General features: G+C 51.3%; 2 protein-coding genes across 5 annotated transcripts in view; one reads left to right on the forward strand and one right to left on the reverse strand.

Moving 5' to 3' along the window:
- CMTR1 (cap methyltransferase 1) overlaps window positions 1-9893 on the forward strand; it is a 54638-nt gene extending 44745 nt beyond the window's left edge. For 2 of the 4 annotated variants that reach the window (XM_042938615.1, XM_042938614.1), the window contains 6 exons: window positions 111-202; window positions 1038-1106; window positions 2286-2333; window positions 3185-3297; window positions 3920-4028; window positions 4826-6317. In XM_042938615.1, the coding sequence (XP_042794549.1) occupies window positions 111-202; window positions 1038-1106; window positions 2286-2333; window positions 3185-3297; window positions 3920-4028; window positions 4826-4958 (564 nt within the window). In that variant the 3' untranslated portion in view covers window positions 4959-6317. Of the gene's footprint in view, window positions 1-110; window positions 203-1037; window positions 1107-2285; window positions 2334-3184; window positions 3298-3919; window positions 4029-4825; window positions 6318-8188; window positions 8765-9698 lie in introns of those variants that run through there. The other 2 variants (XR_006202580.1, XM_042938616.1) reach the window with 2 other exon arrangements.
- CCDC167 (coiled-coil domain containing 167) lies at window positions 7636-24168 on the reverse strand. The gene is made up of 4 exons (XM_042938617.1): window positions 24084-24168; window positions 9886-9980; window positions 9653-9705; window positions 7636-8000 (listed from the first exon to the last, which is right to left on the reverse strand). Exons 1-4 carry the CDS (start codon window positions 24123-24125, stop codon window positions 7897-7899), a joined length of 294 nt encoding a protein of 97 aa, XP_042794551.1. The 5' UTR covers window positions 24126-24168; the 3' UTR covers window positions 7636-7896.
- Window positions 24169-27300: the final 3132 nt, after the last annotated feature.

Genomic DNA, 27300 nt, shown 5'->3' on the forward strand with positions numbered 1-27300 from the left:
CCTTCTCTTCCCCCGGTGATATATAGGTAGAACAGAGGCCAGCATGCCATGGTGGGCAGTGGGCCCCAGGCCGATGCTTGGCAGGATGGGCAGCGCACTTCTTCTTCTAGGGGAAGGCCCAGCGGAAGATTAGTGCCATCCACATCCTCGATGTCCTCGTGCTGAATGGCAGTGACGTGCGGGAGCAGCACTTTAACCAGCGGTTTGACCTGGGTCCTGGGGAGGGAGGGCAGGGTAGGCCAGGTCAGCTGTGCGGCAGCAGCCTCTGAGGCTTGGTCCCTCACCCAGGCCTTCTTGCCTAAGGCTATCGTTAGTTTTCCTTCCCCACCCGTGGGCTGGTTCCAGGGCCAGGGTGAGGAATTAGTATCTGCACTGCAGAGTTTGCTGGGGCTTGGGGGCCTCCATTGCCACAGATACCAGCACACTCCGTTTGGCCACAGCTGTTCAGATCAGAAGTGATGTTTTGATTCAGGTTGAGCAAGAGGATAGGCTTATGGAGAGAGGGAGGGTCTCTGAAGAACATGTCTTGAGCATGGATGGTCCCGTTTAAGTCTGTTCATCTGGATCCCACAGCGGCCCTTTTGCTTGTGGATGGATGACTGATCAGTTGTTAGAAGGGGGGTGGGGGACACAAAGGAGGGACCTCTCACACTGCCGTGATACTGATATGCCTAAGTTGGTTCTTCTGAGTGGGTGTGCTGTGGCATCAGTGGTTTGGGGTGAGTCGACATACACGATACAGATGACATTTGAAGTTCTAGTGGAGGGGACTGAGCACAACTCAAGGCACACTTCAGAAAAGCCTACCAACATGTAGCAAAACTGGATGTCCAAATCTACAGAGGGAGGGCGTGCACAAAGATGTTAGTGGAGAAGGGCAGGGTGGGCTTCCTCAGGCATAGGAGTGCTGCCTCTTGGAGTGGCTTTGCTCCACATTCAGAAGTGTTCCGTCTCTGGTGCCACGCAGATGCCCTGGGGGCAGGGGTGCTAGTGGAGGCGCCTTGGCTCACCTCTGAGAGACTCTGTTTGTGCTCTAGAATTCAGCTTGCTGAGAAATTTGTGAAAGCTGTTTCCAAGCCCAGTCGGCCTGACATGAATCCCATCAGGTGAGCATATGGTCTCCCTCCCAAACCCCCATTCCCCATTGCTTCTTTCTGGCCAGTGCCTGCTTCCCCATCCTGTGGAGGATGGGAGGGCTCAGTAGAGAGGACCAGGCAAAGTTGTGGTTAGAGCTAAGACTACCCTTGGTGAATGTGAATTGGGGTGGGGTGCTGGGTAGGTGTGTCCTTCGCCCCAGAGTGTCTCCCCATCCCGCCTGTCATGGTGGGCCAGCCTCCACAGGAGATGCATTCCTAGGGGTTAAGGTGTCATTGAAGATGCACATGCTTCTCGGGGCACTGACACACCTTGCACATTCACACTCATTAGCATACCACCTGGCCTTTTCTTTTTTTTCAGGTGAGAAAAGGGTGCTAAGGGAATGGGAGTTTTTGAACAGGAAGAAGAGAGTGTTTGTTGCCATGTTAGATAGTGTGAAAGTTCCAGGCCCTGAGGTAGGAGAGGAGGATGAGGACAGTCAGGGAGCCCACATAGGGAGACCAGACTTTCCAGGCTGTGCCCGGGTCAGAGGTTATTACCTTTGGGGCTTGGAGACCCAGACTATATGACTGGAGACCGAGGTGTCTCTCTACACTTTTTATAAAATGTCCTGTCTGCCAGGTCCTGAGGGACACCTTCTGGGGACCCTCCCTGTGTTGCTTGTTGTCTAGTTGCTGGGTCCCTGGAGACCTTACCCAGCAGTTCCAAAGATGTGTTCAGAGGCCCCCAGAGGTGAAGGAACCCTGCACCCTGGGTAGAGGTCCCCCTACCCCCTATGGTAAAAGGCCTGTTAGGACTGTTTGGAAATAACTCTGCTACAGGAAGCCCTAAAATCCATGGTGACCTACACAAGAGCCTGGACCTTGGTATTTGGGCCCCTGGTGACAGTGAAGATGACTTGGGTGTCTGCCAGATCTTCCTCTCTCCCCCTTCTTCAGTAACCATAGTTGTGCTCCTCAGTTGCCGTGGGGCAGGCCCAAGGGAGTGTTTGGTAGCTCTGAGCTAGGGCATCTGTGTTGGACAGCAGCACACGGGGCTGGAGGTCCTCATTCTGGTGGGTTGGGGTACTGGGGCCAGAAGAAGACAAGGACAGGCACAGCCTCCTGCCTCCAGCTGCTGCTGGGTAAGAATATCTGCGCCCCACACCCCATAAAACCTTTGTCCTCTCTCTGTCCCTCTACACACAGGGTGAAGGAGGTGTACAGGTTGGAGGAGATGGAGAAGATTTTTGTCAGGTGAGTGACTCAGTATTAGTGCAGGATCTGAGAGGAGAGTTGGGGTGGGGGTGCAGCAGCGTTCTCTTTTTGCAGAGGTGTGTCGTGGGGGAGGTGGTGAGTTGGCCCTGGCAGGCTGCCTTTAGCCCCCCTGCCGCAGCCAAGAGCCCCCCGGCTGAGAGCTGATTCAGCACCGTCAGGAGGGGAGCAGGGCGGTGTGTGTCAGGCAGAAATACGGGCTCATTGATGCTGTAATAGTTACGATTGTCCCTGCGAGGGGCAGAGCAGCAAGCTGCTTGAAACACTATAAATCCCAGCTCCTGGTGCTGACAGAGAGATTGAGCCTGGAGGGGCAGGGGGGGCGTAACTGCTTCCTTGCATTAGTGGTGTGCAGGGTGCTCTCATCTGGGGGGTCTCATCCTGGGTTTGTGCCTGCTGCGGCCATGGGAGCTGGGCCAGGTCTCCGTGGTCTCGTGTTAACTCTTTAGTGGCCACAGTGATGCCTTTGGTGGGGGATCGAAGACCCAGTGGCACCTCTGGTCTCAGATCTTAACCTTACTTGTGTCACCCTTGAAACACCCCCCCCCCCCCCACCTGTCCCCCAAACGGCAGCAACAGAGCAGGGACATCTGTCACTTTCCTGACTCCATTGCTTAGAGTTTAGAGCCTGAGTCGTCCATCCAGCTCTGCACAGACTCCCTCGATGGGTAGCCTGGAGCAACTCACATCTCTGCCTCAGTTTCCATTTCTTATGTTGAACTGAGATAAAATGCTGTGGGTGGTGGGATTTTAATATTAGCCGGAGAATAATGTGAGGGCTCGCTCTCATGCACAAAACCACACTTGCTGTTTACTCACCTCGGGGAAATTAGGTTAGAAATGAAGATCATCAAGGGCTCCAGTGGCACCCCGAAGCTCAGCTACACAGGGCGGGATGACCGGCACTTTGTGCCCACTGGCCTCTACATCGTCAGGACGGTGAATGGTAGGTGATGGGTGATTGTTGCCTGTCCTCTTTCCTGCAGCCAGGGTGACTGGCCCAGACCCTGTCTGAGCCGGAGCTGAAGGCTGCCTACTAAGGTGCATGGCAGCCAGGCTGGCGTTTCTATGAGGTGTGGGGTTGGGGACTGTTTCCCGAGCCTCTTCTGTTCCTTGGTGGGTCCTGGGGGTCGGGTTGGGGCTGAGAGAGAGGAGCCCAGTTGGTTTGTGCACACACAGTGTCCTCATGCAGGTAAAGGGCCTTCTCTGGGGGTGGCAGCAAGTCAGGCTTGGCCATTTGTATCCTCTGTACAGTCCCTTTTCTTCAGTGCCTTCTGGCTAAAAGAGCCTTCCCTCTGCCAGGGTCCCAGAGTTGTTGCCCTGGTGGCAGGTTGGCAGGACTGGGGTGGGGTTGTTGAGAAGTAATTATCTTAGTCGTCCTCCTTGAGCCCCTTTGGGCTGGTGATAAAGGCTGCATCCTCCTCACAGGCTGTTCTCTGCCTGCTTTTTGGGAGAGAGGGCAATGGAAGAACACAAGTGCAGAAAGGCACACCCCTATGTTGGTCTGTTCCTGTCCCGCATGAATATTTTGTGTCCTTTTCTGAGCTTTCCCCTCTTCCTTCTGTCAGAGCCATGGACTATGGGATTCAGCAAAAGCTTCAAGAGGAAGTTCTTCTACAATAAGAAAACCAAGATCTCTACCTTTGACCTCCCTGCAGACTCCATCGCCCCCTTTCAGTAAGTGGCCCTCCTCTGTGCCTGTCCTCTTCACAACCCCAGGTGCTCCTGCCAGGATGCCGGCCAGCCCTCTTGGGGCATACCCCAGGTCCTGAGAAAGATGGCTGCCCAAGCAGGGGCTCCCCTAGCATAGACTGGGCTCCTCCCAAGGGTGGGGCTATGCCCCCTCTAGGGCGTGGCCCCCAGTTCTGGATAGAAGCTCAGTGAGAAGCAAGTGACACCAAGACCTGCTGTGATGGCTGGGGGTCCTGGGTGGGAAGAGCCTCATCCAGGCAGGGCATCTGTCTGCCCCATGGAGCAGCCACTGCTTATGTGACCTTCTGACACTGGCCTGGTGGTGCAAACCTACCAAGGGCCTGCAGCCCTGCCACTTGGGATTCAGGGGTCTTAGGTGTCTCTCATGAGCACCCAGAGTCCGTTTGCCAGACTGTTACAGTCATAGGTTTTGACAGCAGCCAGTAGCTCTAATGCGCCTATAATTAGCCACTGACACCAGTGTCTGTTGCTACACTAATACTGTTTTATTAGAACGGCACAGACAGATAAACCAGGAATATCAGTAATTCTAGGAATCTAGTTGGACACAATTAGCATCAGCATCTGTTTGTTGGAAAGGAGCTGGGGCCCACTGGGTACCTGTTGGCTGCTAGAGGGAAGACCCTCAACTGGAGTTAAATGACCCACCCCTTTAAGGATCAGTTCTCTAAGTCATGGTTGCCAGGGTTGGGGTGGTGATCTCTTGGTCCTGCTCCACCCGGGTACAGCCCTCTGACCTCCTTTCTCTTCCTTCTCCCCAGCATCTGCTACTATGGCAGGCTCTTCTGGGAGTGGGGGGATGGCATCCGTGTTCATGACTCCCAGAAGCCCCAGGACCCAGACAAGCTGTCCAAGGAAGATGTCCTCTCATTCATCCAGATGCACAGCGCCTGAGGGTGTGGGGATGCCCACCCCTGCTGAATGATCTGTCATTCTCTGAGTCAGGGCGCTCTGCCTGGGGCTCACAGTACTGGTTTTTTACCCCTTCTCGGAAAGGGACTGGGGAGCACAGTCACTGCAGCCTGACCATAAGGGGTGGGTGGTCTCCTCTCCATTCTCCCTGAAGAACTCAGTCGGGGGCCTTCTGAGGACTCTGACATTCCTTCTGGGACACCTTTTGGACTTCCCTCCCCAGAGACCTGCCTGGGAATTGTCTTCCCTGCCAGGAATCAGCCTGAAGGATGCTGCTCCTACAGGCGGGTTTGAGGTCAGGGCCGAGGGCATGTGTGGCCAGTGGAGGACGTGTCAGAGAACAGCAGGGCTTTGTTTCTGCCATTCTCTCTTGTATCCTGTAGACTCACTTTTCTGAGTTCCGTGCACTGCCCTGAGGGCGGCCATGCCCGTGCTCTGCCCAGCTTTTTATTGGGCCGACCCTGAGTGGGTGTAGGCCAGGGGCAGCTGCTGTACAAATCAAGGTTTTGTTTCTTTGAACTTGCTCTGTTTTGATGCCAAGTTGGAGATGATTTTATCTCCTCCCTGACCTCTGTCCTGGTCTTCCCTGGAGTTCGTCCCAGCCGGACCTCTGACAGTCCCGCAGGCCGGGAAGGGAGGCACGTGGGCCATACTTCCCTGCCACTGCATCGGGACACAGTGCTGTCTCGATAGCGGGCATGACTGCCTCCTGGGGTTGTAGAGCCTTCCTGGGCCCCATTCCCTTTTGTTCTGAACCTTGGGCAGCTCTAGAAGAGGAAGCAGCCTTTAAAGACCTTTTTCTATGCCCCAGCAGCAGTGGCCCCCTGGCAACAGAGGTACCTCGGGTTGGGTCACACCCAGCCTTCTGGCAATCATGGCACCCCCCCCCCCCCCATTTGCCACAGCCACCTTGCTACTCACCCCCTTTTTCTTCCCCAGTAGGAAGTACAGTCACTTTTGTTTGTCCTTTTGTGGTCACTCCATTTCCTCTGTCTTGGCAGAGGGGGGAAGAAGGGAAGCTGGGCAGTAGCTTTGGGTGGGGGAGGGTACTTGTGGTTGTTTTTAATGGGAAATACCTCTCAGAGATGCTCTTATGGGCTCCCTAGAGCCCCATCCCAGTGCTAGGCTGGTTTCCATGGCGATAGGCCACAGAGACTCCCTGTGAGGTTGGAAATGACTCTACCTGGGGGTGGGGGGGCGGTGTCGCCTAGCCAGCATCCAGCCCCTCCCTCCCCCCAGGTTGGTGGCAGCACGGCTGAGAAAGGTGTGTTTCCACCCCGTTCTGGGTATATCAGTGTGTCTTGCAGAATCTTGGATCATTAAAGATAAACATATTTTTAATGCCTGTGTGGCTCTGTGCTGGGGCTAGTGCTGTTTGTCCTTGGTGCTGTGTGGTCTGGGATTGGCTTGGATGAAACAGTTTGGGCTGGAGAAGGGGAGGAAGCTCTACTTAAGAAGCGGGGAGGAAAGCAGGTTTGTTTAATCAGAGCCTCTACAAGCTCCTGGGCCTTGTGGGCCCTGCTGCTAGAGAGGGGCCCCACCTAGGAAGAGTCCGGAAATTATGCAGCTCCTGTTGGAAGCAGGGACTGGAGAATGAAAGAACCTACTGCCCAGCAGGGCAGGGAGGCACCTTCTCCCTTACATAAATCACACGGCTCACCCCATGGTAGCACTGTGACAATCCAGGATCAGTTTGTGTGACTAAAATAACAGAGGTGTCAGACCAATTAGTGTCACTAGACCGGAGGGAGAGAGGGAGGGAGAGACGGTTGCACTGACCCCTGGCCAGCCTCCCCTCCGTTCTGTGCCTGCACCGGTGGGGGTGGGGGGGGCGGTGCTTGGGGTGAGGTGTGCAGGTGCTGATGGTGCCTCCCTCTCGGCCCAGGGCTAGAGCTGCTCCACCAGCTCCACAGCTCTGGTGCTGGCCTCCTCTAGCCTGCTGTACTTTGGCTCCTTCCTTCACCCTGGCCCTGAGGGTCCTTGATGTCTCACACCCTGAGCTCCTAGGGCAACTCCACTTTCCTAACTGGTGTAGTCTCCAGGCCAAGCCCCTGATCCTTCTGGTTGCCCTACTATGCTCGGCTTTGCTCAGCCTCCCACTCCTGCCCCTGGTGCTGGGAGCAGAGTTGGGGGGTGGCCGTGTTTGTTGCTCCTGCCCTCACTCCAGCCAACCCTGCCTGATTTGCTGCCCACTGTCACTGTAAGTCTGGTCATTACCATGGCTCTTGCCGCCTACTCACTCTGCCGGGCCTCACCAGCCCTGCTTGCCTCTTGAAGATGGGTTAACTCTGTGGTACCTCCACATGACCACTTCCCTGGTCACCCTTTGCTGCATGGCGTGTGTTTTTGTTTTTTTTTTCATGCCACAATTACAGGCAGCGACCGTGACTGGAGGGCAAGAAAGTGTGTTTGGTGGGCACGGTGGACTGGTAGTGCAAGGCCTAAGCCCTGGAAATGGCTCCCAGAATAGTTTTGGCTTTTACATGCTTCCTCCTGTCTCCTTATTCCCCACTTAAGCTGGGGACTCACCTTCGCAGCCCTGCCTTCCCTCTCCTTTCTGAGTTCTAAGCTGAACACTTCCCCTTGAACATCTTTTCTTCCTTGATTCCCGAGTGCCACCCCCACTGCCCTCCAGCTGCAGTCAGACCATGACATTTACTCAGCAGACAGAAGCAGCCTGGCTGTTCTTTATTGCCTCTCCCTTGGGCTGAGAGGGGAATCAACACAAAGTCCTTCTGGAGACCCAGGCCCCACAGCAGGACCAGGAGTGAAGAGGGGCTGGGCTGGCAGCCCTGATCCAGTGTCGGGGTCGGGGAGAAATACGCCTGTACCTTGGTTGTCTTGAGGCTTGAAGGGCCTGCTTGGTTGTGACCAGGGGGCCAAGGAGGAACCCCGTGCTGACTCTGGAGAAGTCTCAGGCTCACATGGTCCAGTAGGTGTAGATGAGGGTCAGGAGAATAAAGATGGCCACAGAGAGCAGCATGTTCTTCCGGTTCTCCTGCCGAAGCAACTTTAACTCCTTCTCTGGGAGGAAACAGGAGTGGACAGGTAGTTTGGGCCCATATGCTACTCTCCTCTGTCTGCTTCTCTCACAAATGGGCACATACATTGCTCTGAGGGGCAGACGTGTTCCTTCCCAGCTTCTCCACTTCCTTATCTATAAAAATGACTATCCTTGATCTGCCCAGATTCTCACAACCTTTTGGCTACAGATCCTGGCCCAAAGGAATCCCACCACGCAATGCTGCTCAGCCGTTTCTCTTCAAACGCAGTGAAAGTTGAGGATGGAGTGTGTGAGGGGGTTATCAAAAAGGCCACACCTGAAAGCCAAGCTAGGTGTTGGCATGGCATCACCAGGTGAGTCCTTTGGGCTGGGGGTGGGGGCTACGTGGTGCTCATCCTTTCAGGTGTTCTCATCTGGCCAACTAGAGACTCGGGGTAGCTGGGACTTTTGGGGCCTGACGCTGGAGCGGGTACAGGGTGGGGCCACACCATCAGGGCTTCCAGTCCTGCCCCCTGCTGGACACCCAGCTAAGCAGGAACCAGGGACACTAAGAGAAAGCAGTTTGTACCCACAAGGTGGTTGGGCTCGCCTCTAGAGGAGGCCAGTCCTATGGCCACACTGAATCCATTCATCCCCTCGTGTGACATGCAGGTGGGTGGTACTGAGGTACCGTACCTCTCAGGGAAATGGGGTTGATGCTGCGGCTGTAAAAATTGCTAGGCTTAAGGGGCACCTGGGTAGTTCACTTAAGTGTCTGACTTCGGCTCAGGTCATGATTTCACAGTTTGTGAGTTCAAGCTCTGCATCTTGCGCTGTTAGCGCAGAGCCGGCTTCAGATCCTCTGTCTTCCTTTCTCTGACCTTCCCCGGCTCACTCTCTGTCTCTCAAAAATAAACATTAAAAAAAAAAAAAATTGCTGGGCTTGAGGCAAAATGGATATCCCACTCCTACTTGCATAAAAGAGTGGGTATGTACCTGTAAATCAGCGCTGGGCAGGCCAGACTGAGATTGGGGCCCACGCAGGGGTGTGTATGTGCTTACAGTGTTGATTCAAACTGGTCCCTCTGGGAGGTTCCCTGTCACCTGGACTGTTCTGGGGCTGATTCTTGGCCAGGTCTGGTCTCTCGGGGAGGACAGAACAGAGAAGTCTGATGAGCCTCTGTAGACCATGTTCCTCTGAGGTTGGCTGGGGCAGGGTGGGGGTAGGGGTGGTACCAGCCACCTTCCCGCTCTGCACCCTACCTGGTTCTACCTGGCTCTGCCCCCAGCGCCCAGAAGGTGGCAGCATTGCTCCACCCATAGTAGCCCTTCCTGCTGCCCAAGTGGGAGGTTCATCCTGGGATGGAATGGAGGGGAAGGGGGCGGGGGGCGGGGTGGTTCGGAGAACAGATGTCCCAAGTCTGGGTGGATATGAGAGTCTCTTTTGAACCTGACTACAGCCATTCCCCTTCATCCCACAGAGGAAGAAGAGGCCCGTAGGCCTCTCCATCTCCCCTGGAACAAAGAAACAAACCTCTCCTTCCAGGCTGCTGGGCCTACAGTGGGTTCCTACAGCCTCGGTGGAGGAGCAGGGGGGGATGGCTCCCTCCCAAAGAACCCTCTCGATCCCCATCACCCGGTGGGCTCCCTGGGCCTGGAGGATGGGGCTGGTAAAGGAAGGGAACTTTCTTACCATAGTTAGAGGCTTTGTTCATCAGGCTGTTTTTCTCCTTCTCCAGAGACTTCCTGTAAGGGGAGAAGGAGTATTATGGCTCAAGCCCTTTTCCTTCCCATCTGAGGGGCAGCTGGCACACCGGGGCAGGATGGACAAGGAGCCCAAATCTCCAGCGGCAAGGAGTAGGGCAAATGGAAGCTCAGGGCCAGGTCCCCAGGATGAGAATGAGGGGCCAAGGGCAGATGCCTTACCTGGCCTCTGGGCTCAGCTCCGTCCCACAGAGCCTGGAGTTTACAGCTTCCAGGTCTTTCCGACACTGTGACAGCTTCTCCTCCAGCCCATCGATCTGAAACACACAGCACATGGGCAGATAGAGATGGGTGACAGAGCCTTTCAACTTTCAAAACAGTTGGGGTCCTTGGATGGGGAGGAAGGGGCCTCTAGGAGTCTTCCTGGATGGCACCCCGTCCCCCCAGCATCTTTGTTTTGCCGTCCTCTACCTCCACACAGTGCAGCCTGAGCCCCACTGCAGACAGCTATGGGTGTGGTGCGGTTCCCACAGTTGCCCTGCTTCTCTGGACCAGGCATGGGTGGGGGGCCGTCGGGAGCAATCTCCCTGTCTTCCCAGGACGCATGCCGGCCAGGCTGACAGAAGTGACCTGAGACAGTCCTGGTCTAGGAGGGAACAAGGCACTGCTATGGGAGGCCCTGCCTTTCCCCAGCACTCCACACACATGAGGGATGGGGATTAGACATATAGGGGCCAAGAAGCAGAGGTATTTCTTACGTTGACACACTTAAAGTAGTTTTAAGTTGTAAGAATATATATATATATTTTCCCATGAGAATCAATAAAAATCACGGCTGTAAAAAAACACAGCTCAAAAACTTGTTTCTGACTTGGTTCTTGTGCAAAAACATTGCCTATCATCAAGGTAGCTGTTGCTTGTGGGGCAAAGTAGCTAAGCTCCTCAAAGGCTGGCTGACAAAGGTATCAGTTCCCCCCCCCCCTTTTTTTTTTTAAATTTATTATAGTTTCAGAGTCATGTTCTTGGGGAAATAATGTGAGTTGTAGGAAAATGTTTTCTAAAATACTGGACTGGATCGTTCAAGCCTGATTCCTGGTATCATGTATGTGGCTTTGAAAGTTCATCTCTGTCCATCTGTCTCCAGGTGTCTAATCTGCCACCTCTCTGGGCCCAGGTCTGTTCCTGTACTTCTGCCCTGCTGGAGGCAGCCTAGATCTCGGTCAGTGGGAAGATTCAGAGGGCCCAGTGTCCCTCAGTGGCAGGTGACTGAATAGTGCCTGGGGTCCCATGATGCTCAATTTTCCATCACATCCCTGGAGAGGGATAGCAAATATGACCTCTATATGGGAGGCTGGGATCCCCAAAGGGAAGGACTTTTTCGAGGAGTCAGACTGGAGCACCCCTCTCCTTAACTGGTCTCAGCCAGTTCTCTATCCAGTTCCTCCCGGAGAGGCCCCTGCAGAGACAGTGATCAATGATTACAAGTGCAGATCCCAGAGTCCCAGGCAGGTGTTCTGAGGCCTGTGTTAGGAGAGATGCACTTGAAGCCTTCTGCCCCTCTCCCTGGCCAGCACCCATCCCAGCCACTTCTGGGTCAGCCACTTTGCCTTGTCCCAACGCCTAGCTCTAGACATACCATCTATTCCCTTCCGTACAGCCTCAGCCACCTGCCAACTGCAGCTCCAGAGGCAAGGCCCTGTGGGAGGGAGCAACTGAAGAGCCCTGAGTTGATTGCCTGGTTAATTGTGTCATTTCTCTGCTAATGGGCACCAAAGGAAGGACTGTCCTGGGGAACAGCCCCAGCCACGAGCTGGGGCCTGTGCCTTGGGAGGCCGAAGGCTATCCTGGAACCTGCACTACAGGGAAATAAGCACTGGGCAGTCAGGCTCGGAACAGCAAGAGCGTGACGTGATGGTCAGTGGAGCTGAACGAGAACAGCAGGTGGTGTAGGCCGCCACGCAGCCCCCTCTTCCAGCAGCACCCTCAACACACACAGCCCAGCTCCTGGGGCCCTGAGACTTGCTGTTTCCATCCCATGGTGTGCAAACCACAATCAGGGCACCAAATTCCACGCTAGGTCCCAAAGCTTAGTTCTTGAAGTGCTACCCCCTCCACAGGCCTTCTCTACTGCCCTTGACTGGAGCAGTATCACTTCCTTCCCTTGGCTCTCCTAAGGCTGACTGCACACGATGTCATCCCAGCTACGGGTGTCTAAACCTCACCTTCCTATACTCTGGGAACCCCTAGGGCAGATGTTGTAAACTTGTACCCCAGGGATCAAGTCTAGCCCAGACTGGCCCATTCCACTTGTAAATGTGACTGCCCGGCTCCTAAGGATACCTGACTTTGTAGCTCCTATCCTAGAATGGCGGCCGTCTGTCTCCCCTTTGTGATCACCACAAAGCCTGTCCTGCTGCAGTCTTTGTGTTTGTAGCCACGGAGGAAGGACTGCAGTTGAACGTGGATGGGGCTGAGGGGCTACAGATACATCTAGGCCTCATGTAGAAACTAGAGCCTGAAACCCTCCCTTAGAGCTCACTCTTGCGTCAGATGTCTTCCTGCCACTCCTTGGGCCAAGTCCTGGTTCAAATGTCCCCAAGCAGGCTCGGTATTTCCACGCCTAAACATCTCTGGAAGGCTACCGGGTGCCCAAACAAGTGGTAATTGGCCCAGAACAAGACCGGGAACTCACGCTAAGCAAAATCGTTAAATTGAGGTTGGCAAACCACAAGTGGCCAAGCCAATCTGCTGTCGTGCTCTGGGTAGGGCGTGTGGAGCTGGCAGTAGGAGGCCTTTATCTGAACAAGCCCAATTTATCTGCAGTTCCACTGAATATCCCCACTTTCATTTACCACTTTTTAATGAGGCTTAAACGGACGAACACAAATCAAGGTTTTAGGGACTCAAGTTCTAACCTCCCTCTATGAATATTTATGTCCTGCTGACAGCTCTCTCTGATTCCCTTCTAAATAGCAAGTTCCCCCCTTTTTTTTTATAACCCAGCTGCTTGATGTGGGCCGAGTGAGGGGAGGCTGAGACTGTCAGGAAGCTCTTCAGTAGGCCACAAACCTGTCCTCAGTAGGTGACTCTGCTGGCAACCACCCTGCAGCATTTGCTGAAGCAGGAGGCAGCTTTCAAGCAGCTTAATAATGGGTGCAAAAATCCAGGGTGACCTGGCTGCAGAGAAGGCAGGGAGGGAAGGTCAGGACGCAGCTTTTAGTTATGACTGGGGTCAGGAGTGGTGGCTACAGAGTGGGACTGACTCAAAATGGGCCCCGAAGTGGGGGAGAGGACCTAGAAAGTGGGCCTTAAAGGAAGCCTCTCATTGGGTTTTCAGTCAACTCACAATGACACTCTCAAGGTGGATTATTCACCTTGCAGATTCCCCAGTGCAAATCTATAATCCTTGGTTAGCTTTCTCTCTGCTGCCAGGCTAAAGGCAATAGAGGACAATACAGCCAGGACAAGAGAGAGGACAACAGGGTGAGGACCAGAATAAAGAGATGAATGTCAAGCAGATTCTAGAAACATAGGGTCAGAGCTGGACAAGCAGTTGGGAGTCCAAGTGCCCAGAAACCTGAAATTGTGGTTCCTGAAAAGTGTGGTAGTAAGGAGTGTGGGCTGTGATCAGGTGCCTCAGCTGACTGCTCACTTGCCCTCTAAAGGACTTCCTTAATTCTGCACCTATTATTCATGTGCAAAACAAAGTTAATGTTTCATATTTCAAAAAAAGCTGTTGTCAGAATAAGAGGCAATACATGTAAGGTGCTTAGAATAGTGCCTAAAAGTTAAAGAAGTGTGTGCTATCACTATTAGCAGAGAATGGCTTTCACTGGATCTTCGGAGAACAAAAAGGAAAGTGAGTTAATGTGAGGTGAGAGTAAGAGGAGGAGACAGAAGTGGGTGGGGTGTGTGATGGAGAGGAATCTCCACTCCTCACTGGCTGGCAGCAGTGGGAAGGGGAGACCCTCTAGCTGGGATATGGCCATCCTCTGGGTCTGTGGTGGGGTTCGGTGGGGGAGGGGGGGCCTGCAGCACAGACCATCAAAACAGCACTGCCTCTAAAGGCTGGCCCACCACGCTGGCTTAGGACACAGCATGCTGGGAACCTCATGTTCCTGTCTGAGGATGAAGCTGGAAGCGTGGGGCTCTGGAGCCAGCACCAGCCTGCTGAGGCTGGGCCCAAGGATGAGGCCAGAGCAGTGCCTAAGGGCAGAACAGATTCAGGTGTGGTGTGGGCACAGATGGGCCTCTGAGGAGACATGAAATGGCAGGCGGACCCTGGCAGTTGGAGACCGTGTTTGGCCACACCATGGGCCTGGCATCCAGTTAAGCCGACAGCAGGAATGTGAAGCCCCGGGACTAAGAAAGGGACTGTCAAAGAGACTGGACTGACTCAAATAGGAAGAGAAGGTTACACTCTGGAGGCCATAGTGTCTCCTAGGACTCCTGCCCAATGGACGATACAGGGTCAACTGGCAAGAAGAGCACGGCTGGCCCGAGGCAAGCTCAGGTACTGGGGCTTTTCTGGAGCTAAAGGGGACAACATTGCTGGCTGTGACTGTCACAGGCAAAGTGGTAACAGCCAGGGGGGACTCAGACAAGGCACTCATTTAGACACAGTGTGGGAGCACAGAGTGGATACTGATGTAAAATTACATTAAAAAATACCAAGGGGCGCCTGGGTGGCTGAGGTGGTTAAGTGTCTGACTCCTGATTTCAGCTCAGATCATGTATGATCTCACAATTCGTGAGACTGAACCCCGTGTGGGGCTCCGTGCTGGGCGAGGCGCCTGCCTGGAATTTTCTCTCTCTGCCCTTCTCCTCGCATGTGTGTTCCCTCTCAAAATAAACATTTAAAAAATGCATTACGTTTATATTCAGAAGACCAAGTGTCCATTTTCATACAGGGAAAAAGAATATTGTAAGTCTTTGAGATGACGGTCAGCCAGTGAAGCACAGATATAAAGGCACACCAGAAGTCAGAAAGGTGGCGGTGTGAGCTATCATTAGCTGTGACCTCTGGCACTTCACGCAGAGTTGAGGACCTGGAAGGTGTGAAAACCTGTGTGCAGCAGTTCAGTGGACAGAGAAGTAGGTGGGGAGTGTGCAGGGTGTCCTGGTAGCAAAGTCTGTTCTTATCCCCGAGACGAGACCATGGAGACTATGGGTCTGAGCCCAGGCAGGAAGATGCAGAGGAGGAGGGAAAAAGAAGTATGTAAGGTAGGGAGGCAGAAGGATACAGGAAGGAGTTGAAGGTCCCAGAGGCGGTCCTGGAACCAGGGTCCAGGAAGGGTGTACTTGAACAAGAAAGCCCACAAGTGATTCCATCACCATCAGGATGAGCACCGCTGTCTTTCTGATGCCCCAAACATGGATTGGGGCATCAGAGCCCAGAGCCTGGGGGGCACCTTCAAGAGCGGGCAGAGGAGCAGGCTCAGTGAGAAGTTTAGGACCAGGGATTCTCCACAGAGCGGGGGATGTTTCCTGCACAACAAGGTGAAGATCTGAAGTCAGCCCAGCAGTCAAGGTCAGCAGAGACCAAGTGGGGCCACTGATCCTGTTGGCAGGTGCCAAGGGAAGAAAGGGCTTCTTCGTTTCCAGTCCTTGGGGGGCAGAGTTCCTGCAGCCTCTTCCTCAAGTGCCCTTCAGATGCGGCTGAGTGCCGTGTGCTCTGTGTGCCGCCCCGGCAGTTCAGGAGCCCTGAGCCAGCTAAGAAAAGCCCCTCTGCCACCTGACTTGGGGAATAACACCTTATTCTCAGAGCTTTCGGGAAGTCTCCCTGGGGTCCTATAACGCCATAAAACCACTGTGTTAAGAGAAACTGTAAAATTCATCTGAAATCCCGTGAGGCACTTTTTTCAGGAGTGTGGAGCCTCCTGGAATCGAAACCCTGAATAAAGCCTCTTTGGGGACGGTGAACCTGGGTGCCAGCTCACGCATGGGTAACTGCCCAGCACGCTGGTCGGGTCAGGCCCCGCAGGGGTGGGGGAGCAGCCCCAGGTCTGGCTGCTGCTGGGCCCTGTGCACAGCTCATATTCTGCTGACAAGCTTGAGCCACAGGCTGCCGCTTCTCTGCTGCAGGTGTTCCTACTGAAGGTGGCTGAATGGTGCTCCCATGAGCATCTTGATGGCCTGGGAGGTGACTCCCTGCCTACCCCAAACCACCGTCTAGGGCCAGGCTTTCTTCTGGGAAAGGGCAGAAAGCACCCTCAGGGCTTAGCTCTGGGTTACAATGCAGATCACTCTACTTTCCGGTTTGGGAAGTTATTTCTGGTTTTCCCAGTCTTGCTCTCAAGAGCTTCTGGCCAGTGACTGACAGAAATTGCCAGAATAGGTTAACCTCCGAAGTCAGACAGTGGTCACGGGGCATATCCCACACCTGCCTGGCCAGGTACTTGCTAATAGAGAGCATGGTGTCAGGGTATTAGATGGCACAGCATGAGTCAAAGCAGCTTCTGGAAGCCGAAAGTCCACGCAAAACTAAATCACACTACCAGTAGCAGCCAACACTTCTATAGCATGAGCTATATTCCAGGTTGTTCTGAGCACTTCACTCACGGAATGCTTACGATAACCCTATGAGGTGGTCCCCCCTGCTCAGTGGTCCCCCCTGTCTGCTGGGAACACGCTCCAAGGCCCCCAGTGGATGCCTGAAACCACAGATACTACTGAACCCTATATATATACATATATGGTGTTTTTTCCTATCCGCACATACCTATGATAAAGTTTAATTTATAAACTAGGCACAGTAAGAGATTAACAATAATAGTAAAACTATAATAAAAGTTATGTGAATGGAGTCTCTTTCTCAAAATATCTTACTGTATGTACTGTATTCACCTTTCCTGTGATATGAGATGACAAAATGCCTACGTGATGAGAATGATATGAAGTGAATGACGCAGGCTTTGCAAGGGAGCATTGACCTGCCTGCCACCTTTTGACAATATGTCAGGGGGAGGATCATCTGCTTCCAGACCGAGTTGGCCGCAGGTAACTGACATCACGGGTAAGGGGGATCTCCTGTATTCGCCTTTTGCAGATGAGGAAACTAAGGTCATGGAAATGAAGCCATTTGTCCAGGGCTACCCATAGGGGAACTGCGCAGTCCGAGTCTGTGCTGTTAGCTGCCCCCCCCCCAACCCCCAACGAAGAAAGCAAAGAGCTACCAGCCCGAAGCCACTCAGCTCCTGGGCGTAACCTCCGCTCCTTGTACCCCAGGCTAGGCAGTCTGAGATGGCTTCGTATATGCTACCGATGTTGGCATCAGCTCTGCAAGGAAGGGACTGTCCCTGTTGTAGAGGGGAGCAAACTCCCGGTGGGGAGATTTTAAGGTCATGTAACTGGGAAGTGGCAGAATTGGGGATCTGAATCTGAGTTTTTCTGCTTCAGAGCTTATGCTCCTTCCAATACTGCAAGCTCTTTCTCCAAAATCCCTCATGAAAACATTCATGACAAAGAAGGGTTCTGGGGAACAAAGTCATCCCACATCCCAGTCGAAGCCAATCTAAGCTTGTTGATCTGGCTTCAACAGATTCTCTACTCTGAATAATCTTGTACGAGGGCTTTGCTTGGTCTCTGTCCACGGAACAGATACTCTCGGTGAGGGAAGAACCTGACTGCAATCTGCTTGGAGACAGTAAGACAGGAGCAGAGCGCCTGTCCTCATGTTAAAGGCAATTACCCCCGCCCCCACCTTCCAGCTTCTTCAACATCCCTGGCACCCTCCCCCAGATTGCCTAAACTGCCACAGCACCCTCCAAAATTCACACAAAAAGACCCAGTTTCGAGAAGGAAAAGGTGGTCTAGTTAGCCCTGACAAGTCCTTCTTTCCCCAGTGGGGGGCAAGGCCTTTCTTTTCACCTGCCAATTTACAGCCCTGAAGAGGGTGTCAGTGGCTTCACCTCCAGCCCCAGTGGCCCGGGAACTGGATTTCTGGAATCATTTTCACACATCAGGGAGGCCCTGGGACATTTATTATAATGGGTAAAGAGGCCAGAACACCTGCACAGATGGTCTCTGGCAAGAGCACTGGGGCTTTCCATCTGAGGCCGTCAGACCACACAGCCAAGTCACATGGGGGTCACGGGCCTCGATTTTCTGGGTGACCAGCCTCAAACCCCAAAGGGCCGGTTACCCTGACACCGCTTAAGGGGTGTTTTTCTGTGGAGGTGGCTCAGAAAACAAAAACCTCACCCATGGCTCCCCAAATCATCAGAAGTTTCTCTCCCAGGCTGAGCAGATGAAGACAGTAAACCCTCCGAGTTTTTAATCAACAAACAACTTCCAGGAAAAGCAGACAGCCAAAGGGCTTGTCATTTCTCTGGAGAATCGCCCCCCACCCTGGGTCAGGATCACGAGGGGCCCTGCCGAAGCACACGGCAGCTCTGAGATCCCGCGAGACCTTCTGGCGTGCCGAGCAGCTCTGCGAGGAGAGCCACGTCAGTCCCGGCCTGAGGCCTTCAGCTGTCCCCAGGCCAGAACGCTGTTTGGGGTTTGTTTTCCCTTCTTTCCCCCAATATATGTTTTTTGATAAATTAGCAAAAGCTTCTTCATCGCTGAAAGGCTCAAAGCACTGTTCAAGAACTGGCATCCACCCCATGCCTTATGAATTCATTAATTAAGATGCTGGCAAACAGCCACTCCACACATGCTGACATCCAGCCGTGTTAGGTAATGAGGTTTTAGTCTCCTGACCCCCGTCAAGTGGAACGGAGCCAGACACGGGCTGCCGAGAGAAATCACCTGCCCAACGGCAACCTGTCGCTTGCGCCTGGCAGCAGGTGAGGCTCATTTAATGGTCAGTGGCCCTTGAACAGTCTCCGCACGCCATGAGCCTCTCTCCCGGCCCCTGGATGGGAGGCATCCAGCTGCCTGCCCCACCGTGGCCTCCTAACCTCTGACCAGTGAACCACTCAATGGGGCCCAGACGTCAGGGGCGCGGGTTCAAGTGCTTCCTCCAGCCACTCAAGCCAATTCAGTAAATAAATATTGATGATCCACTAAGCTGCTGCTTCCCCTTGTCTCAGAAAACCGGTAGGTTCCCCTTAGCCTTGTACACAGCCTATCCCAGTACTGTGTCTTCACCTTTGTGCCGCAGGAGGTAATGAAGGGAGCGTGACCGCAGGCAGGTTGACCTGCGGGCAGGACTAGGGCAATTGGAGGCTCCTCACCCCTCCCCTGACCTTGGAATGTACGTTCTGCCCACTATTCCCACAGTGGGAGCTGTTCTAAGGACATAGCCTTGAGAGACCAATGTGTTGTGGAGACCATCTGGACAGCATACATGACTGAACCCAGTTAAGGCCTCTATACAAACTTAAGATTTGGCAGGCGGGTGTGGAGGTCTACTCACCACCCAAGACAAGCCTCATATGTGAATTCCCTTGCTTATTAATTTTTTTAATGTTTTTATTTATTTTTGAGAGACAGAAAGAGAGAGAGAGAGAGAGAGCGTGAGCAGGGGTGGGGCAGAGAGGGAGACACAGAATCCGAAGCAGGCTCCAGGCTCTGAGCCTCAAACTCACTTGAGCAGGCTCAAACTCATGGACTGCGAGATCACCCAAATCGGGTGCTCAACCCACTAAACCACCCAGGCGCCCCTGTTCCCTTGCTTATTAAACCTGCCACCTACCAGTCTGGAGTGGCCTGCCCTTTCTTGGGTCTCTCTCTGCCCTCCAGGTCAGGGGGCTGTTTGCAAACCAACAACTTGGTGCTTCTGCCCCTCTATGCCTGCTGGGAGTTTACAGCAGTGGCTTATCATTGAACAAATAATTACAATGTCAAGGTTCTTTCCTCCTGGTGCTCATCCTGCGTAGGCCATTTTCTCCCCTCAATTTACCAACTCTCCTTACTCCTCAGTGATCCTGACCTCTTTTTCTGGTAAGGATTCCAGTGAATTCTAATGACTCCCATTAACTTTTCTTCCCTATAGCAGATACTATTAGTTGGCCAACCCAACACTGATTCCCAAACCCCTCTTCCTCTGCCCACCTCCATTACAGAGGTTAGAAAAGCTCAACAGGTGCTTTCCCAGACTCACTGCAGCTAGGGGTGGTCATGATCCAGTTCTGGCCAATGAGATGTTCCAGAAGTCAGCTGGAAGACTCCTGGGACAGTTTATGCGTTGCTGATAAAAGGGAGAGTGTTGTAGTTCCTTTATCCTTCTTCCTGACTTAAAAGTTGGATATGATGACTGGAGCTGTGGCAGCTACCTTGTGACTATGAGGAAATAGCTAAGAGAATGCAGAAATACCAGCCTTGACTTAGCTGAGCTTTTGAACCAATAAATGCCAGGGGACATTTACCTCCAAATTTGTTAGAGAGAAAAAAGTATATTCCTATTTACTTAGGCCATATAGGTCAGTTTCCTGTACCTTGTAGCAAAAAGTTTCCAAACTGACAGATTTTTGTACTGGGGACCAGATCTAAGCCAGTTATCTCCCTTAAGATGTCAGCTAGGACACCACACATCTCTTAAGACCCACTGGCTGTTGAAACATCTAAAGACACCAACCTGAATGGACGGTGTAGCTACAAAAGAAAAGTACAGTGACCAACAGCTCATTACTGTCAGACATTAAAAAAAAACAGAAACAGGTTTTGTATCAGCCCAAATCCTATCAGTTTAGACTGAAACGCCACCTTTCCCTCCTTCCACACATTAAAATCAATCTCATCTGAATGCTCTCTCATTATGCAGAATTAACTCTCAGAAGCTAAAACTCATAGCCAGTCTTTTCCAACTCTGAGATCTTGGAAAGTAGCAAATGGGTTGGACAAAAAGACCTTAAGAAGAGATACAAGCAGAGGCGGCTAGGAGGTGTCTTGGTTGTCCTGGGAGGTGACTGCCTAGTACAGCCCAGTACAGCTGGCCCAAGCCAGTCTTCGGGTGAGAACCACCAAGCAGGCAGTGGTAATTGGTTCATTACAACAAGTGGAGACTGTTTGCAGGTGCTGAGATCACTCACTTGTGGGGGTTTTACTGCACTCGTCAGATTAACAAACATTTTGATTAAATCACCACTTCACTGGCTCTGAGCACATGACTTTTAATAAGAGGACAATATCCCCTGCTACTGAATATCAGTGCACATTCAAAACTCAGATCTGCTGGGGGCAACAGAGGAACAGGTGGGGAGACAGCCAGATGCCAAGCTTTTCCTAAGGTGCACAGTTATAGATCTCGAATCTTAGAATATCCAAGCAAAAAGTAACCTTAGAGAACAAGATCACACATGTAAATAAATCAGTATCGACAAGATTAAAAAAAAAAAAAAAAGGCGAACGTGACCAGTAAAGACACCAGGAGAGCATATGCCCACCAAATTTGAAACATTTTAGAAACCTGTGTCAGCCAAACAAAAACATCTGTGATCCGTATTGGGATCACGGTCAATGAATTTCTAATCTCCGGTTAAGTTTAAGGCCTTCATGCCACAGAAAAGGCAACTAAAGTCCAAATGTGGGGCCTAAGCCATGATGGAAGGTTGCAAAAGAACTACAAAGGCTACTTGAAAGAGCGCTGTTTGTTGATTATCCACCCTGAGCCAGGCGTGAGCTAGGCATTTCACACATTATGGTCTCATGTGAGCCTCGAAACCACACTTGAGGCAAACTGCAATCTGCAATAGAGACTGCAGGCTGTTCACTAAACACACTAGGCCCTTCTTCCACAGTGATGGGGCTGTAGCTGGGCATGCGGCCTCCTGGCCAATGAATGCATTTCCCAGCGCCCCCTTACAGTTAGGTGAGCTCTGGAGTCTTAGCTCGCATCTTTGCCAACCGAAAGTGGGTGCTCTGGGCCCACGACTCTTAAGACAGTGATGTTTATGCTTCCTCTGCTCTCTTTCCCTGCCAGTGGACACATCAATGGGATGTGACTTAGTTTCATTCATGAGGTGAAATTAAGGCACTGAAGAAGGGCAGAGTCACAAGATGAGAGGAATATGGCAGAACCACTACTGCCCTGGTACTCTAGACCAGGGATTGGTAAACTGTTGGCCTGGGGACCAAATACAGTCCCTGCCTTTTTTCATAAATAAAGTTTTATTGGAACACAGCCACACCCATTAATTCACACATTGTCTATGGCTGCTTTTGTGCTAAGACAGCCTGTCTAAGCATGGTTGATGCTCCTTATTCATGGTAGTTATGTTCTATTACAGTTACTGCCAACAATGAATTAGCAAATACTGAACCAGGTTAGATTCCTGTGAGCCTCTGGTCACAACAGTTTTATCAACTGATCAATACAAAACCTTGGTTTTTGTGTTTCTGTTTAGAGACCTTATTTAATATATATTATTGATTCATTAACATCGAACTCAGAGCCAACAGCACTATAACTCATCTCTGAACAAAGCTTATCTAACATATATTTTCTCTGGAAGGCAAATACAGCCTTCTTGTGCTTTAGGAAAACTAGATAGCACTTGGGTACTACACGTGAGGGCCATTTTAAACAACAAAATCACCAACAAAAAGCACAGAGACACAAAGAACATGGCACTACACAGACCACAAAAAAGACACATGTTTACAGCATAAGATGAAACATGAAGGCAGAGCACTGCTTTGTTCGACCTTAGCTGGGCCTCAGGTGACTCCAATTTTTCACCGGTTTGTGTAGGAATTACTGCAACAGCATCGCAAGTACTGATCTGGGGGTTACGAATACATTTTAGCAAGAAGGCAAATTCACAAATACAGAATCTGTGAATAATTAGGATCAACTATAGTTGCAGCAGAGACATGGCCCACAAAGCCTAGAAATGTACTATCTGGCCATTTATAGACAACATCTGCCAATCCCTGCTCTGTCCTATTAGAAAAAAATAAACTTTCTGAAGCCACTGAATTTTTGAATTTGTTTCAGCAGCCTACTATGTCCTAATGCAGGTTATAAAGTCTATGCTCTTCCCACCACACACTGCTACCTCATTTTTCCAATCATATTCTCTTCTGGAGGGAGGTTCACATTTCCATCAACCTTTTTTTTCGTGCCACGTAGGCTAGTATTTCTCAAGAGGTGGTATAAAAAACCACCTGCATCGGCATGGGTGTGTGCAGCTGGTTAAAAATGGAGCTTCCTGGGGGTGCCTGGCTGGTTCAGCTGGTAAAGCATTTGGCTTTCAATCTCTGGTTCATGAGTTCAAACCCCTATTGGGCATGGAGCCTAGTTAAAAAAAAAAAAAGCAGATTCTTTGTTGAAAATACACACCCAAGTCCTACTAAATTACTCGGGGTAGAAGACAATTCAACTCTCCATTTTTTTTTTTAATTTTTTTTTTAATGTTTATTTATTTTTGAGACAGGGAGAGACAGCATGAATGGGGGAGGGTCAGAGAGAGGGAGACACAGAATCTGAAACAGGCTCCAGGCTCTGAGCTGTCAGCACAGAGCCTGACGCGGGGCTCGAACTCACGGAGCGTGAGATCGTGACCTGAGCCAAAGTCGGATGCTTAACCGACTGAGCCACCCAGGTGCCCCACAACTCTCCATTTTTACCAGGCTCGACAAATTATTCTTAATACATTCTAAAGTCTGAGAACTACTTACTGGTAGTAAGTTCAGGAAGACTATTACCCTGTATCTATCTCTCTTGCACTGGGACAGTAATCTAGGGAACTGTAACCCAGAAGAAACAAGATGCATTAGAGGGCAAATCACCTGTGCTGATTCTCAGCTCCTCCACTGCTTCGACCTGGCCTCAATCTGCAACCTCAGTTTCCCCACCTGTAAAAATCTCACAGGCCCATAGCGAGGACTGAGAACGCAAATGAAGTCAGTTGCTCAATATGCCTCAATCTTCTTTCCCTTCCATATGCAGTCAATTATTTTTAAGCTCTTTGGGAACTTCATCATTCCACAATTCTCTACAAAATCCCACAGATCGCCAAAGTAATTTTCAAGCTACAAGCTTCAGCACCCCAGAGGGAAAACTTCCTATCTCAGGAGATATTTAAGCCATTTAGTAATATAGTAAACGGTATGGGCCCCCTCACTTCTGCGGGGGTTCCCTCATCCACAGGCATGCTTTTGGGGTCCCCCTCACCTTCCAGTGCCCGCCCCTTTTACGTCCTCTTCAGTTACACGTTTTCACTACGGCCTCCTGATTTCCGTGTCCCGCCTTCTTTGGGGCTTTCCCTTCACCCCCACGTCTCTTTCCCCCTGGAGGTCCCCTCACTTCTGGTGCCCCCTCGGACTTTCCAACTTGCCTTTCCCTCAGCCCGCCCCTCATCCCCGGGCACCCCCTCGGACTCTCTATGGCCCCTCACGTCCCTCGCCCGAACCCGCGTCACCCTCACTTTCTCCCCTCACCCCTCCTCCAACCTGCAGCCGGGCCGACCCACTTCCCCGCCGCGGGGAGAAGGCAACGAACGACCCGGCCCACCCCCCATTTCTCCCCTCACCTCTAGAGCGACGCCCAGATTCTCCCGCTTCTTTTTGGTCATGTTACTCGCAGGGATCCCCCAGTCATTATTGGACGCACCCACTGGCGGCACCACGCATGAGCAAAAATCGTGCTTCTCCCTCATTGGCCGTGGCGGCGGCGGGGGGCGTGGGGCTGCTGGAGGTCACCATCTTATTGAGGGGCGTGGCCAGCTTGGGGCGGCCATGTTTATGAGGGGCAACCTCTAATTTGAGGTCTCAGGCTAGGGGCGTGGAGAGGATGGCTAGATTGGCCCGTGAGGAGCAATGGCCCACCCTCTAGGGATGGAGTTGCTCCTTTTCTTTCTAGTTCAAAACCATTTCGCATCTTTTTTCACCGCATTCCATTCTATTTCATTTTATTTTGTTGTTTTTTTTTTTTTGAGAGAGAGAGAGAGAGAAAAAGAGAGAGAATCCCAAGCAGCCTCCACACTCAGGCAGAACCCAACGCAGGGCTTGATCCCACGACCCTGGGATCATGACCTGAGCTGAAAAAGAGTTGGATGCTCAACTCACTGAGCACCCAGACACCCGTATTTCATTTTTAAAAAGAGCTGGTGGGAGGTGACTGAGTGGCTTGGTTGGTTAAGCTTCCAACTCTTGATCTCAGCTCAGGTCTTGATCTCAGAGTCGTGAGTTCAAGCCCACATTGGGCTCCATGCTGGGCATGAAGTCTACTTAAAAATAAATAAGTAGGGGCGCCTGGGTGGCTCAGTCGGTTAAGTGTCCAACTTCAGCTCAGGTCATGATCTCACAGTCTGTGAGTTCGAGCCCCGCGTCGGGCTCTGTGCTGACAGCTCAGAGCCTGGAGCCTGCTGTGGATTCTGTGTCTCCCTCTCTCTCTGCCCCTCCCCTGCTCATTCTCTGTCTCAAAAAAAAAAAAAAAAAAAAAAAAAGTAAAAAAATTAAAAAAAAGTAAATGTTAAAAAAATTTAAAAAAAATAAAATAAATAAGTAAATAAACAAACAAACAAAATAAAAAATAAAGTTGGTGGTAGGAAACCTTTTAAGTTTCTTTCATGGCCCATTAATGGATATTGAACTGCAATTTCAAAAATAGTCATAAACATTTTCCCATGTCTTTCAAATCATCATTTGTGATAGCTGTATATATTGCCAGGTAAGTATATGCCATTCTTGTATCGGACATTCTTCCATTAGTCATTACTTCCAAATAATGCCAAAGCAAACATCTTTGTGTACATAGCTTTTTATGATAAATTCACACAAGTGGAATTTTGGGTCAAAGAGGATGATACCAGAGTCAAAGCTCCTTACTTTCTGACTAGTTATCTCTCCACTGGTACCTGTGTTTGTGTGTGTGAGTGATAACCCCAACTCAGTGTCTGGGGGGGAAAAGGAAAAATGTTTTCAGATCTGTGTTCTCTTCTTGATAGAATCATTGAGTGATGGAGCTGGAAGGGACCTGAGATATCATCTCTCCTGGCTGCCTGACTGAGGCCCACAGAGGGAAAGTATAGTAAATCCTGTCTGAACAGGAGGCAGGCTGTTGAGCAGTTGTTTAGAGCAGTTCTCAACACCCAGCACAGGAAAAACTTACTCAAGAACATTGTCCATCAACTGTCAATCAACAGCATTTATTGTCAGAACACTCTTCACAGTATTGGTTCCAATCCCAGAAAAACCAGACTCTGTCTTCCCAATTATCACAGGCACAGGCACAGGGGAGGTGAGAAGAGGGGGGGAAAAACACTGTGTTCTTTTAGAAGTGGTTCCTTCTGCATTTGTTTGCACCAAGAAAAAGCCACAGAGATCTAAGTGGGCTTCGGTCCCTTGTCTCTGTCCCCAATTCCCCTGTGAAATGCTGGGCAAGCTATCATCCTTCTCCTGGAAGAGCCTCAGATTTCCCACGCCAAACCTTGCCCCATGGTTCTGATGATGGGACAAATACTTGAAATGGGGCTGGAATCAGAGTGTGTGTGAGTTGGGGTGTAAGGGAAGTGAGGGAGACTGCCCCGAACTCCAATCCCAGCTCTGCCACTTAGCAGTGGTGTGATTTGGGACGAGACACTTAAGTTCCCTAAGCCATGTTTTCTACGTCTGCAAAATGAGCTTGTGGAGCCGGGCTTGTAGGGTTGTTGTGAGAATTCTGAAGTGGTTGGTGCTGTGCTTTGTGAATGACCAGGAGAGATGCCTCTGGGGCCAGCTTTCCCGTATAGGTTTCACTTAGTAACTTCTGCCATTGGTATTTTTTGGCATTGTTTTGGTATTGGTTGCAATCAGCTTTGACACTGTTGTAAAGCATCTGTTGTAAGGAGTTTGGGGCAAATACTTGGGTTGTTTCCTGCTGTCAAGGATGAGTGGTTCACTGCAAAAGGCAGCCCCCAACATGCACAAGGGTCTCTCTGTGATGCTCTCTCCACCTCTCTACTTGTCTTTCCTGCTGAGACCATCAGTCATGGGTTTCACGTGTCCAGACATATAGTCAGTGTGATCCCCGTGGTGCTGGGGAGGCTGAAAAGCCCCAGGTAAGCCCCCGACGTCCTTTCGTCCCCCTGGTACATATAAAGACCAGCTTTGATTCCCATGGGAGCTGTCTGCCAAGCCTATTGCAGCTTGGCCTGGCTTTGTGCTGGAAATTCTGCCCACACACAGATGGATTACTGTGGGCCCGTTGTCTGTCCATCTTTGTTCTCCAGAGGGCTGTGGTTCTGAACTATTTATGAGTTTTAGAGCGAAGTGTTTAAGGGAAATAGAGCACTGCATTGGCAGACAGGAGAACTGGTTCATTCCTGGCAAGGCCAGGTTCTCACTGCATGGCCTTGGGCAGGTAAAGCCTCCTCTTTGGTTTTCAATTTCTTCATCTGTGAAATGGGCATGGGGCGGGGGACTGGATAGCTTAGACACCTTAAGATTCTGTTTTAATGACCTTGTGATATGTCAAGTGCCTAGACATAAGGTGCCCTCCTTGACCATAAAGGAGACATATAAAATAAGAACCAATCATTAACCTCAAGATAGCTTCGATCTAGTTAGAGAGACAGACTGACAACATGAAATAGTGAACGCCAGACATCATATAATTAAATGCCAGCTGTCTGGCATTAATGCATTAGAGCTCAGAAAAAAAAGAGAATGCTGTGGGCTTTGTCTAGGCTGTGGGTCCCAGGATGGACAAGGTTAAGTTAGGTGATGATGGAAGAGAGGACAGTGCAGGTGGGACCCCAAGGGCCTTCC

This window comes from Panthera leo, chromosome B2, assembly GCF_018350215.1.
Source record: "Panthera leo isolate Ple1 chromosome B2, P.leo_Ple1_pat1.1, whole genome shotgun sequence".
Classification (NCBI taxonomy): domain Eukaryota; kingdom Metazoa; phylum Chordata; class Mammalia; order Carnivora; family Felidae; genus Panthera; species Panthera leo.

Excerpts from the sequence above, each read along its gene's own strand:
- CCDC167 (XM_042938617.1), bottom strand. The coding sequence starts at position 24,125 with ATGACCAAAAAGAAGCGGGAGAATCTGGGCGTCGCTCTAGAG. Across the intron at positions 9,981-24,083 it reads ATCTGGGCGTCGCTCTAGAG|ATCGATGGGCTGGAGGAGAA; the intron begins GTGAGGGGAGAA and ends TGTGTGTTTCAG. Across the intron at positions 8,001-9,652 it reads GAACAAAGCCTCTAACTATG|AGAAGGAGTTAAAGTTGCTT; the intron begins GTAAGAAAGTTC and ends GTTTCCTCCCAG.